At 47.3% G+C, this 13,717-nt stretch overlaps 1 protein-coding gene across 4 annotated transcripts; it reads right to left on the bottom strand.

Moving 5' to 3' along the window:
- Positions 1-406: 406 nt before the first annotated feature.
- PHOSPHO1 (phosphoethanolamine/phosphocholine phosphatase 1) lies at positions 407-13,717 on the bottom strand. 4 transcript variants are annotated; one of them, XM_034755706.1, is made up of 5 exons: positions 13,253-13,717; positions 8,748-8,850; positions 5,139-5,245; positions 4,452-4,571; positions 407-3,301 (listed from the first exon to the last, which is right to left on the bottom strand). In XM_034755706.1, exons 4-5 carry the CDS (start codon positions 4,494-4,496, stop codon positions 2,540-2,542), a joined length of 807 nt encoding a protein of 268 aa, XP_034611597.1. In that variant the 5' UTR covers positions 4,497-4,571; positions 5,139-5,245; positions 8,748-8,850; positions 13,253-13,717; the 3' UTR covers positions 407-2,539. The 4 variants fall into 4 exon arrangements, with proteins under 4 accessions (XP_034611597.1, XP_034611598.1, XP_034611596.1 ...); XM_034755707.1 differs by lacking the exon at positions 5,139-5,245; XM_034755705.1 differs by lacking the exon at positions 8,748-8,850.

Here is a 13,717-nt window from a genome sequence, read left to right as displayed (position 1 = left end):
TGTATGGGGCCAGTGCCCATGGGAGGATACTAGATACCACTACCTAAGCTAGTACTCTGGTTTCTGGCACCAGGAAACATTGTTGGCTCCCCACTCCTCCCCTACAGAGCAAACCACCACGTACGCACACACCCAGCCTACCTTCCTTCTGCCTCCTGGGCAGCATCCCATCAAAGATGAGTGGCAGGGGCCGGAGACTGCACAAATGGCTTCTCCAGGTACCACTCCCGCTGCTTTCAACAGCCCCAGGGAAAAGCTGAGAAAGTGAAGTCACAAACCTGTAGTCGCCCAGGCGTGTGCATATAGATATATATATTAATATATTTATGATCGTTAGGGGCAGGTGGGGTGTTCATTTAAATGTCCACATCAAAATACAACATGTGCAGCAAATTCCAGACAAACGTTTCGAACCTGCTGTTGATATTTACTAGATAACGTTCAATTTTTTTTTTTTAAATTCCATGGCTTTAAGTTCCACATGATTGGAGGGAGGAAGAACAAACAAACAAACTGCAAAGAGGAGGGCAAGCTGGTGCGGCTTTGGTTAGGTCTGTACTGTGCAGAGTAGACAGGCTACAGTTCATCCTGGGAGAAGCCACCCTCATGGGCAGTTAATGCTGCGGCTGCCGAGTGCAAGCACGGGGGGGCAGTAATACTGCGGTTGCCCAGGGAGAGAATACTGACAAGGAGAGTGGAGAGAGGCTTTGATCCTCTAGCAGTCTGACCCCCGGGGGTGCTAAGCACCACAGCTCCCCTTGCAGTCAATGGGAGTTTCAGCACCTCCCAGGATCAGGCCAAGGAAGTGGCTCCACCCTAATATAACCACTATGCTGTGAGCTGACTGGTGATTTGTCTACGGTACAAGGAGAGCTCGGCTTATGCTGCTACTTGCTACTCCAAGTGCACCGGAAGCAGCCCATAGCTTGGGGCAATAGCTCTCCTGGGCACTGTTCACCAGGCCTCTCAAAATTGCCTTTGGGGGACTGCTTCAAAGCGCAGCTGCAGGAGCGCAGTTCAGACAGGGCAGGCATTAGGCTGGGTTTTAAACTAGTTCAATAAACAGGCTTTGGGATCCAGTCTGGACACGGGCTAGTGAGCACAGCTGATGAGTCACTCTTCACTCAGCTGAGGAGTTCGAGCTTCTGCTTTGGAAAGCAGCTGTGTGACTAAAAGCATTTGAGGGGGGATGCTCACTTTCATGCTTAAAACAACAACAGAGAAAGGTGTTTGTTTAAGGTAACATGGAGAAATTTCTGCCCTGGGGGAAAAAAAGATTGTTGAAATGAAAGCAAAATAGAGGCAAAGTGTAAGGATTTGGCCCTGACCTCAGGACACCCAGGAATGGTAATCCAAATTAACTAAAGGTGCAAGTTAAAAGTAGATTAGTTAAACTGCATAAAACCCCAGTGTGGACACACTGCTTCAGAATTAAGGTGGCCTTACTTCACTTCAGTTTAATTCACTTTTGAATTAAGATACACCAAATTAAGGCCACTTCAGTTCAGAATGAGTGTGTCCATACAGGGGTTTAATGCAGTTTAACTATTCCACTTTACTTTCCTGAGTGTGCTTGTGCAAACAAGCCGTAGAAATTCAGATTCAGTGAAGTGTTTTAAATGCAAACTAGTTATACTTTGGTGGGGGACAGGGCTTTCTAGCTCCATGTCACACACTGCCCCCTACATCTCATTATTCCACAGCCCTTTCCCACTGTGATCTGCTCAGAAGGGACAGGGCTGGGGAACTGGAGCCTGTGATGTGCCTAACTCCCATGGGTACCTGTGGAAAATCTCACTCTTGCTTGCTTAGAAATGTGCTTTGGTGAACCACTTGTAATGGAAACCTAAAATCAACAGTGTCCTCCTAACCCCACACCTGAATCTGGTACCGCACCCAGGTCTTCTTGCTGCAGCAGCCTTCCTGGAACAAGGGTTTATGGGCAGGGTGGCTCTATGAATAGAACCTACCTCCTGGACAGAGGCAAGCCCCATTAGGAATTCTCAGGTCAATTTCAAGTCACCTGATGGGGTGTGGAGGAAGAGGGGTCATGCAGGGGGTGATGACGTAGGTGGACCCCAGCTGCTGTGATGGGAAGTCACAGATTCAGAGACCTCTGCCTTGGGGCTAACGGGAGCACGGGCACTTCATAGCCTCATGAGAACTAGTTTGTTTTTGTTTCTTTAAAAAAATAAAACAATCACTTGAAAAAAGAATTCAAGGTGAAGGTAAAAATAAACATATCTGACTAACACCCCTCTCCTGAACGGGTGTGCAAACTGCATAGAGAAGACCTTGTCTCAAGATCGGGAGGAGGGGGGAGAAAAGGGGACCCAGAGAATGTGCTTTTTTAAAAGAAAAAAAGGAGGGGGCGGGGGAAGAAATCCAGAAGTTCAGAGAGTCCAAACGCTGCAAAGCTAGAGATGGAATCAGATCAGCCCCTGGGTATGGAGATACTCCTGAACTTCCCACTTTCCTGCACAGTGCCCCCAAGCTGCCTCAAGGTCAGCAGGAGTCTCTTCCTACCCATCAGTCCTTCTCAGCATTTCTTCTTGAGCAGCTCCTGCAGATAGCAGCAAACTTCTACAGCCGAATCCCAGGGCACTACGGTGGCCTGGAAGGCTCTGGGTTGCTTTTTCTCCATCTCCTGGGTCATCTGGTGCATGGGGTAGCCCTTCCGCGGGAAAGCAATATCTGTCGAAGTCAAAGCCACGGAAGGGCAGAAGTCATTGGCTCCGTCCCCGACGTAGAAAATGCGCTCAAATTCTGCTCCCTCCTGGGCCCGCTCCATCAGGTACTCAGTGAGGATTTTGCGCTTACACATGTTTGCGGGGCACTGGGGGCACTTGTGAGTGTGATAGGGCCCCAAGGTGAGGTAGCCCCTCTTATCAAACCCAGAGGGGTTGCTAAAGATTTTGCGGAAGAGAGAGTAGACGCCGGCGGCTCTCAAAGTGCACTCGATGCCAAACATGTTGGCGTCAGAGAGGAGGATGATCTCAAACTGGTCTTGGTTCTTGGAGAGGAACTGGAAGAGCTCCGGCATCCCAGGAGACAGCGGGATGTTCTCATAGACGGTTTTGTAGTTCAGCATCTTGACCCCTTGGTCTCCCAGGTACTCGAAGACGCGCTGCATGTACTCGTTATAGAAGCCATCCCGGAAGGTCTGGCGGATGTGTTCTGGAAGCACCTGGCCCGGAGCGGCCCTGATGACCGAGTCATCGCTGTTCTCGTTGATGATCGTCTCATCAAAGTCAAAGGCTAGGAGGTATTTTGGAGGCTTGGGGGCAGCCATGCTGACGCCCTGTGAGTTGAACCAATGAGACACAGCAATTACTCAAGACGGGGGAGGGCTCTTTACCCCAGACACCCTGGTGATGTTAATGGAATCAATCTGACCTGGATAGCAGAGCTATCAAAGTAACGCTATTTAGGTAAATCAGGGCTGTCTCTCCCTCTCTCCATATATTTTTCTATCCTAGCTGGGGACCTAATCTGTTCCTTGTATATCTTAACCCTGACCTGAAGAGGCTTACGCACCCTGTAAAGAGATCATTTTGTCACTCTTAATCCTGGACTTTCCTACCCTCGAGACGGTCACTGTGCCAAGCTGCGCACTGGACTCATGCTCACAAGAAGATCTAGTTAACCTTAGGGCGATACTTTGACTCTGCAAAACTGCAACTGGGGCATCTGTGTTTATCTGGCTCTCAATAAGTCCCAGTCAATGTGCTGGGTTTATATGCAAAAAGTACACGGGGAGGTTGCCCCTTAGAGCTGCCAGATTTGCAGACTCACCCTGGCCTCTGGAAAGCCAAGCTAGACTTTCAGGCATCGTCCTGCCACGGAGAGATTCTGCAGGTCGAATTCTGCTACCCACATGCAACTTCCATCACCTTCAAATTCTGGGTCTGATTCACCACCGAGTCATTCCAATGACACCAGACATGGGCAGTGATGAATCAGGCCCTCGTGTCTTCAGTTACCCAGGTGCAGCCCCCAGTGCCTCAAAAAAGGGGGGCCCAAGCATAAGGGAGACCGGCATCCAGCCCTGCCATTTGAATGGAGCTAACAGAATTTTGCTGTGGCACATGAGACGGGACAGGACAGAACGCAGCTCAATGTCCCAGAGCCACCTGGTCTCTGCAGGGCACAGATTCCGCAAGTGGCAGAACTGCGCTTGCTTGGGACCCCCTGACTTAAAACAGGACTCTGCAGGTGAGACTCTGACCACGCGGAGAGAGACGGGCAGGCTCGGGGCCTTATTTCTGTTACCAGAAGCCGGGAGCTGTGACTCTGAAAACGCACAGGGCGCAGATCAGCTGAGCCACTTTTCACGGCAGGATTGCGCACCTACAACAAGGGCCCCTTTATTAAAACAGCTGCTTCATAAGCCGCAGAGGGAGGAGGAGACAGCCCTGTGCAAAGAGATCAACATGGAGAATTGCACTAACCTTAAAAAGGCATCGCAGCCCAACACCTTCGAAGCACCCGTTCATTTTCAGGACATCACTCGCCAAACACGGCTTTTCCTGCTGCTACAGTCTAAGGCTCCCTTTGTGCTGGTCACATCACTGCAAACCACAAGGGTAATTTCGTTACCAACCACTTTGTTGGCCCCCTTGCACTTTAGGGTACTGGGTCAAAAGTCACAACAGATTGCTTCAGTTCCAAAAGGAAATAATCTCCCCTCCCTGTCCCGGAGGGAACGTGCTGGCCTTTCAAGCCCTACAATGAACCCAGGAATGCATGACCTCTAGCACCAAGAACTAGAACAGTTACTGTGCAGGGGAAGGGCTGAGTGGGCAGGGAGAGATTGTTTAATGCAGCCAATCCCTCTTAACCCCTTCAGATGCTAAGGGCTTGTCTACACTGCCTGACATAGGTACTCCAGAATAGCTTTCCCAGGTGGGGACACACTTCTAGAATAAAAGTGACTTTATTCTGGAATAATTACTGTGCTCACAAGATAAAGTCATTTTTATCCTGGAAGAGTGGACCCACATGAGCTATTCCAGAATAGCTATTGTAGAACAGTTATTCTGGAAGAGCTATGCTGGTCAGTTTCCCCTTGTAGCCAAGCCCCTTAAGCTAAGTGGAAAAACTAGGGGAGCATAAAATGCACTAGGAGGTGCACTTACTCTTCCTGGGTTCTGCTGACCCCTTGTGGCCGGTAACTGTAAAAACCCGGCTCTATAAACCGTCAAATAGGCTGGTGATTTTCCGCTGTGCTGAGCGCCTGCAGCTCCTGTTGGAGTCAAAAGTATAAATGGGTGCTTAGTGCTTCTGGGAAATCAGACAGCTGTTTAGCCAAGGGACTATGCTGGGGGAAGTGGGGAATTTGTAGCTCACGTATTCTGATTTAATGGGGAGTGAGACTTCAATCAAATTTTGTCAGCATCCTGATACAACTTTTTTTTGGCCTCAAGATCATTTCTTTTAAAAGTCTGTTTTGTTCTAAATCCAGTTTCAAAGACTATTTTGGCCAGAAATTGTACTAGAAAGAGTTTTTGACCTGAATCCTTGTGTTGAACTAATTGCTGCTACTAGAATAAACACCACAAGTTATTTGAACCTGTCAAGGGATGGTATTTTTTAAGTTGAAAGGGACATGGACAACTACATTGAAATGTTGTTAAAATGAGCTTTCGTGCAATCTAGAACCCAAAGTCGTCCTTTCACTTTTAAAAAGATATCCATTGAAAACACGGCAAACATTCCTGCACCGTTTGAAACCCAAATATTGCTGCACTAAGAATTTGAAAATGAAACTGATTATAAACAAAAGTGAAACTGACGTCATTGATTTTCATTGTCCAAGTAGAGAGAAATGCAAAAAGCAAAGAGCACAAACATGAAAAAAGTCATTTGGATTTTTAAAAACTCTTTAGTTCTTAATAATGATTTACTACTACTAGTGGGTAGCAGAGGTGAGGAAATGTTTGTTTGCATCTGATGAAGTTGACAGTGTCCCTTTAAAACAGCGTCTATGCATGTTCAGCAGTTATAGGTGATACTGTTTTATACCAGGTTTCCACTCACAAAATTCTAATCCGTGTGAGACTCTGAGAGCCAGGGCCAAGAATTTCATGGTGGGGAAATAATTTCAGTCCAAGCCCTATGCGGGTGTTAAAATATCAGCGTGAAAGCAGCAATGAAAGGGTGTTGGAAGGGATGTTAATATGTCTCCATAGAAAAGCGTTACTAGTTAAGCTACACCTAAGGGAAAATGGGTCAATCTACACAGATGTGGGAAGCAAACTTGCGTTTTGAAAAGCCCTGTAGGCACCCAATATTTCTGTGTTTACTCGCATGGGTAAGGGCTGACCGATCAGACCCTTAGATTCTTTAAGCTAAGCATGCCGGATTACACATGGACATTTGAAGTCAAGAAAAAAATTAAAGAAGCAGGGTTGTTTTTTTTACGGTACACTTTGGTGCCTTTTACCAGAGGATCTCAAAGCACCATGCACACAGTTGCCTCCTTTGAGTTAAGCGTTGTTACACAGCAGAAAAATCCTGACTCGGCAATAAGTGAAAACAATTGAGTCGGTTAATTTCTATTCTTCATCCCATCCGAGATCAATAGTTCTGCGGTCTGCAACAGTGTGACCCAAGATCACACATCATGATTGTCCGCTTGTCCACAGAGGAGTTCTCGGAAAGGTAGTTGCTTCTCAGGAGATAAAATTTTCCTCTTGGACTTCCAACTTTATCTTCCCCTTAAATGTGTTATTTTCAGTGGAACAACTTTTGGAATTTGTGGCCATAAGGAGGAGAATTCTAGCTATTTCTGATGAAGGCTGCACCATCAAAACATATGTAACAATACACATATCAACCTCATGTCCATTGAGGTAAAACAGTGCTCTGGGTCATTCAACCTTGATACTCACTGCAGTGTCACCCCTCCCCCCACCATTTTTACATGGGGCAAGTGAGTCATGGACACATTTAGACTGAAGTTTTCAAAGTGCCTAAAGGAGTCAAGTGTCCAAAATCCATTGAGTTTCGGTGAGATTGGGTGCCCAAGAGAGGCAAGCATCTTTCAAAATCCCAGCCTAAATGACTTGACCAGGGCCATATAGGGAGTTGGTGGCAGACCCAAGAACAAATCTGGAGAAGTCCTGGCTCCCGGTTCTCCTCTGTAACCAATAGCCCGCACTCCCTCACCCCACAGCTTCATCAGAGAAGCTAGACTAATAATACATATTCCTAGCAGGATGTGTCAAGGTGCAGGGTTAGGATCACGTGGGAACAGAACAGACACAATATGGGGCAGGGGAAAGGGATGGCGGCACCTAAAAATGCTGTAGAAAATGGTGAAGGCAGGTTGTACCTGTGCAGTTAACTTGGACATTTGGTGCCATACAGTCCTTTCTGTAAAACACATATTTCCCCTCCAAGCATTAGCAAGGAGACGTCTATCCATCTCCTGCCCCTGTCCAGCCCCCTTTCAGAAATCCCCTGTACTGTGATTAACAGAACCCAGCGTGGGTCTTTTGGGGCGGGGAGAGGGAAGGCAAAGGAACACAATCGAATCCCTTAAAATTAGAGGCAGTACAGCCTAATGGATAGAGCACTGGACTGAAACCTGGGTTCTATTCTTGGCTTAGCCACTGGCCTACGGGATGACACTGAGCCTCAGTTTCCCCATCTGATGATACTTCTCCTCCTCTGTGAAATCTCCCAACGAAAAGTGCTAATTTTTATGATTAACCCAGACGCTGTGAACATCTTGCCATTCTCATATTGCTAAACGGGCTAGGTCCTGGCTAGCTAGGGAGGGAGGGGAATGGTATGGAACAGGGTGCTCATGTTATGGAACCACTGACTCAGCCAGTTTAGCAATGAATTAAGATCACATCTGGTAAAATCCATGTCACAAGCTGGCTCACTCTGTGCGCAGGAGGGGAGAAAATCAGTGTTTAACAGGACTCTCTCTTCTCTGTCCTGAGTTACCCCATCTAGTAAAGCAATGAGCATGAGTAATGTCCGGTGGGTGAATCAGCAATGCCACATGTACAAAGCACGCACACCAGTCACTGGTTTTGGATTTGCTAAGGGTTAACCACAGACAGACAGAGAGCGTGAGCGCTGTCCACAACCATCATCTTCCTTCACAACGGACTCAGGGCTTGAACCAAAGGTTAGTTTTCCTCCTTGCGCTCCACCCCTGCCTTTTTGAAGCCGGATGTTGGTTTGGCTGGAATCAAACAGGCACATGTAGCACCAGCTGCTCACACACAATAATGCTGTGGTCAGTGTTAAAACAGAAGGGAAAGGAGGGCCTATGAACTCACAGTCAAGCACACAGCTTAGTTTTTTAGGCTGGCATTTCATAAGGACCCTGCTATGCACTGGCACTGCAAATTTTATCAAAAGGCTCTCAAGTGGGTATTACCCCTGTAAGGAAATTGAGACACAGAGAGATGAAGTGACTTGCCTAAGGACACACACAAGTCAGTGGCAGAGCTGGGAATAGAAGCCAGGTCTCCGGACTCCCTGATCCTGTACACTAGCCATTATACCACATTGTCCCCCATTTTGCTGGACAACAACATCCCAATAACAACCTTGGGCTCCTCTTGAAGGCAGGCTGGATTGATGTTAAAGAACTTGTGGGTTTTCAAAACTTTTAGCAACTATTGTCAACTTTCCCGCAAGAACTTTCTGCTTCGCGGCTGTGCCAAGTGTGGAGCCTTGGGTAACACTCTCGCCAGAACTATTTATACATTGCAATGACTCACCTAAGGGCTGCTTCCTGGGTGGGTGTTCTTCCACCTTCTGTAAAAAAAGTAGTCCCTCCAAAATAAAATAAAAGTGGCCGTACTTCCTAACATTATTCAAAGCCTGAATGTTGAAACAGAAAATAGAACAGAAGTGTGCTTATTAATTGCATGAAATACTGGTTTTTTGGAAAAGTTTTAAAACAAATTAAATGTGGGGCGAGGCTCATAGCGCAAAGTGGGGCAGCCATGGAAGGAAGGGTCAGGAGGAATCTGTCTCATGGAGAGGAACTGGTCATTGGGGCAGGAGGCAGATAGCGCTTCTCCCCATGATCCCTCACCTTTTTTCCCCCCTGGAGTGAAGAAAGGCACATACCTCCAAGGCTTCCTACAGGATCCTCCTGTATTGATTTTGAGGGGTGGGGGGGGGAGAGAAAGGTCCAGCAATACTCCTCACCTTGACTATATCAATTGCAGTGCATTCTGGGGAAACTCGGTACCCTCCTGTCATTCTTGTTAACTGAGGGCCTAATCCTGTAAAGGGGTAGACATGTGAACCATGGGAGTCGTAGAAGCAGTCCCTCACCCGCATAAACCTTTACAGGATTGGGCCCTAAACTAATAAAAATCACATGAAGTCAAGCCTGCATAGGACTTCCGCATGTGCTTATGTCTTTGTGGGATAAGCCATTTATTTCAGATTCTAGAATCGCTGAACTTTGGAATGATCTCAGGCCATATAAATTTCCCAAGAAGGAAATAAATAAATATACAGAGCATTAAACGTACGTGCAGTTGTTTTCCGGGACTCAGTCACACTGTCCCTTGTACGATCTCTTCTCAACTAGCTTTGGTCGCGTCATGTCATTAAAAAAAAAGATTCTAAAACTAAACAAAACTCTGTTTCTCCTGAATGCTTGAAACAACGAGGGAGCTTTCCGGTCCCAAGGGACCATAGGATCCAGGGGTGCTAATAGGAATTTTTTGGCTGCCCCAGGAATTCAGGGATGAGGACCTTGACGATTAAACTTGCTCTCAACTCTTGCTCTTTCTCTGCCCAGCCTGGGTGTTGCCCAGCTCAAGACGGGGATGAAATTAGAGAGACAAGCCTCACACTTGGTAAGGCAACTCCCATCTCTTCATGTATTTATACCTGCTCCTGTATTTTCCACTCAATGCATCTGATGAAGTGGGTTCTAGCCCACGAAAGCTTATGCCCAAATAAATGTGTTAGTCTCTAAGGTGCCACAAGGACTCCTCGTACTTTTTGCTGATACAGACTAACACGGCGACCACTCTGAAAGGTGGGGGAGGTAATATCTTGTATTGGACCAACTTCTGTGGCTGAGAGAGACAAGGTTTGGCGCTTACACAGAGCTCTTCTTCAGATCTGGGAAGAAATGTTATTTGAGTGCCTTCAGAATTTAGGAAGAGGTGGGATGGGGATGACGGAAGTTAAAAATTCCCTTCTGCTTTCCCCCGTCTCAGGAGCTCTCTCAAGAAGATGATTCAACACATTTTCTCTCCCTAGTTTTGACAGTCTTACCCTTACAAAGTACTGTTCTGTGGTTCTAGGGTCAGATTTAAAAAAGATATTTAGATGCCCAACTCCCACTGAAATCAATCATCTGATTCATTCCAAACTAGTCATCAATCTGTCCTCAAACCTACTTCCTCAGGTATCCCCCACAAAATCAAAATCGACACAGACAGAGAGAAGCAGAAGACTATTTATTGTTGCCCCGAATGCAGGCAACTGAAAAACCATAGGTCCTCCTCAGCCCATTGTCAATGACACTAATATTTCCACAGGCTAGAGGACTCCAGAGGTGATCCTAGAGCCTGTTTGCCTGACCGGATACTGTTGCTTTTCAATTTATGGGTCACAAGCACAGAGGCTTAGGAACAAGATTTTCAAAAATAGGAGCCTAGAATTAGGTACCTAACAACGGAATTAGGGTTGGATTTTCAAATGTGCCTGTGTGACTTCGGAGCACAAGTCGCACTGAAAGTCAACACACGTGCCTTGTGCTTTTAAGATGCCTCCGTACTTTTGCAAATCCCACCCCTAGAAGACTGAGTAACTAGTCTGATTTTGAAAATTGCCCACACCCACCAGCTTAACTTCATCAGGGGCTGTTGGTTGTTCGGCACTTTTGGAAATCGGGGTAACATTTTCAAAAGCATCTAAGTAACCCAACGTCATTGGGTCTTGGGTGCTTTTGAAAATGTTACCCTAGATTGCTTATTTAGGAGCCTACATAAAGAATTAGGAGCCTAAGGTTATTAGTACTGGAGCATAAGCTTTCGTGGGTGAATACCCACTTCGTCAGACGCATGTGGCGGAAATTTCCGGAGGCAGGTATAACTAGGCAGGTACCTGCCTCTGGAAATTTCCACCACATGCGTCTGATGAAGTGGGTATTCACCCACGAAAGCTTATGCTCCAATACTTCTGTTAGTCTATAAGGTGCCACAGGACTCCTTGTCGCTTTTTACAGATCCAGACTAACACAGCTACCCCTCTGATACTTAAGGTTATTAGGCTTCTGTTTTTGAAAACCTTGGACCAAATGATGATGGTTCATTTTACTTTGGCTCTTTAAGAAACTAAACACCATGACCCAAACTATCTGGGAACTGAATTCCCACCTGCCCAGGTGAACAACAAAAAAACCCACAGACAAAAAACAAAATTCAACACCCCAGATCTGGATAGTTTATGACACTGCCAGGGAGTTAAACAGATTTGTGGAAAGCTCTGGGTCAACACAGGTTATTAGGACTACATTTTTAAGATGCCCCACAGAAAATTAACCACTTAAATATTACATTAAGCTCAGTGGCTTTTGCAACAAATATCCAGGTTGTGTGCTTGATTTAGTAATAGATCTAAAAGTGCCTGTTTCTCCTGTTGCAACATTTTGGTGGCATGTGCTAGATGCCTCACAAGGAAATGGAGGCATATGTCAAGTTGGCTCAATTTTGAGTGGCATGTTGCTTGCCCTTCAGAGGCAGCAGTATCTGTAAAGCTACTCTAAAACATGATTTTTCCAATTGGCAATATTTAGCAAGGTTACTGCCTTACTTTTTAATTTTGACATTGTGAGTTTTCTTTTGGTGCTTCATTTTTAGGGGATGGATTTTAATGTACAGCGGATTCAGTTTAGTAGGGAGCTTCTAAATGTAGCGTTCACTGTTGATCTCTCTTTTAAATATTCAGTACAGTTTGAACTATCTATTCCACATGCACACAAAATCAGGCCAGATGGCAGCTGGTTTGTGGGAGTCCCACAGAAATGCCTGACCCAGAAAAACCTGGAGAAGAACAAACAAGAGGGAGGGGGAAGGGAAGCAGGGAGTTAAATAAATAAAACTTTGTATAGCAAAGTCTGTATTTGTATTATACACTCCATAATCCAGTGGGACAACCTGCTAGGGAAAGGGGATCGCCTAGGAGCTATATTTAAGGTGTCTGGAATAGAGTATTTTTGGACACATCTCAGTCCAATGTTGTTCCTGTCCTCTCCCTATCCCGGGCTGAGGGATTAATAGGCGTAGTTTGGCAGTACAGTATTACTCACCAGAGACAGAAGCAAAGAAAGCAAAGGGGACCAGGATCAGGACTCAGAAAGGGTATTTTGGAGTGCATGCGTGTGCAGGGGTGAGGTAATGGGGTAGAATGGGATTTTGGAGAGGTGGACAAAAAGATAAAAGGTACCAGGAGAGGTGGGCAGTGGTATTAGGGAATGGAGCAGGAATGGTATACTAGGGACATCTGAGAAGTCCAGAGAGGGGGTCAGAACCCTGTACATCTGGATTGGGTGCAATGAATGCAGCATTTGCAGCCCCTCCCCACAGAGTACTAGAGTCCTTCCTGGATTGGGACCTGGTTCATCAGCGTATGACACCTGCTAAACGCTTTCCTCCAATACCAACTACTGGATCATTGTTCCTGGATCCCCACCCTCCACCTGGTATCGGTCCAACTCACAACCCATTGCTCCTAGACACCCATATCCCTTCTGGTACCAGTGCCAACTCCTGGTCCACTCTTCCAGGATCCCTTCCCCCATCTCCGCCCTCAAAAAAACCCAGAACCAAACAAAAAACTTCTGTTACTAGTGCTACCTCCAGGCCCTCTGCTTCTGGATACCCTTCACCCCTCCAATAACATCAATGGTACCAGTACCACCTCCTGGCCCATTACTCCTGGATGCTCCCTCAGCATCTATGGCACCAGCACCATCTTCGGGCCCATTGTCCCTAGTTACTCTCCTCAACATCTATGGTACCAGTACCACCACTTGGTCCATTTCCCTCCCCCCCCCCTACACACACACACACACACACACACACACACTTTGCCTTCTGAGCATCCACTGTTCCCATTAACCTCCCTTGGCCCAGTGTCCTTCTAGTACAAATACCACCTCTTTGGCACGTTTTTCATGGTCCCTATGGAACCGGTGACGCGGATACCAGTCCCATCCTCACCCCACTCATTGCCCTTGGCCCTTTCTGACCTCTCCGGCACTGGTACCAGCTGCCAGGATGCAGACTCCCGTGTGATCCTCTGGGGCTCGCTCTCGGAAGGGACGTCGGCAGGATCCCCGTCGCTGGGGCTGGCCCGGTTCGACCCAGTTCTGGGGTGTCACAGGGAGGCTGCAGCTGTGCACTGCAAATGGTCTCTTCTGCCCACCCCGCTTGGGAGCCTTGGTCCGGTTCGGTTCGGGTGGATCAGCGGGAAACCCAGTGCCTGACCCCCCACTAGGATAGGGCGGGTTTGTCACCCGGCTCCGCCCGGTCCGGTCTCCCACCACCCCACCCCGGATCTCCGGGCTCCAGCAGCCCCGCGAGCTCGGTCCCTTTAAAGAGACGGAAACTGAGCCCGGCGCTGCTACAGGGGACAACTGCAGTCCCCGCACGTCACAAACGGGCCAGCCAATGGCAGCTGCGCCGGCGCAGATCAAAGGGGAAGGGGAGACCGC

The sequence above is a fragment of the Trachemys scripta genome, chromosome 23 (genome assembly GCF_013100865.1).
Source record: "Trachemys scripta elegans isolate TJP31775 chromosome 23, CAS_Tse_1.0, whole genome shotgun sequence".
Lineage (NCBI taxonomy): Eukaryota > Metazoa > Chordata > Testudines > Emydidae > Trachemys > Trachemys scripta.
The sequence above is the reverse complement of the archived record's forward strand: the minus strand, read 5'-3'. Positions and strand labels throughout refer to the sequence as shown.

Excerpts from the sequence above, each read along its gene's own strand:
- PHOSPHO1 (XM_034755706.1), bottom strand. The coding sequence starts at position 4,496 with ATGAACGGGTGCTTCGAAGGTGTTGGGCTGCGATGCCTTTTTAAG. Across the intron at positions 3,302-4,451 it reads GGCTGCGATGCCTTTTTAAG|GGCGTCAGCATGGCTGCCCC; the intron begins GTTAGTGCAATT and ends TTCAACTCACAG.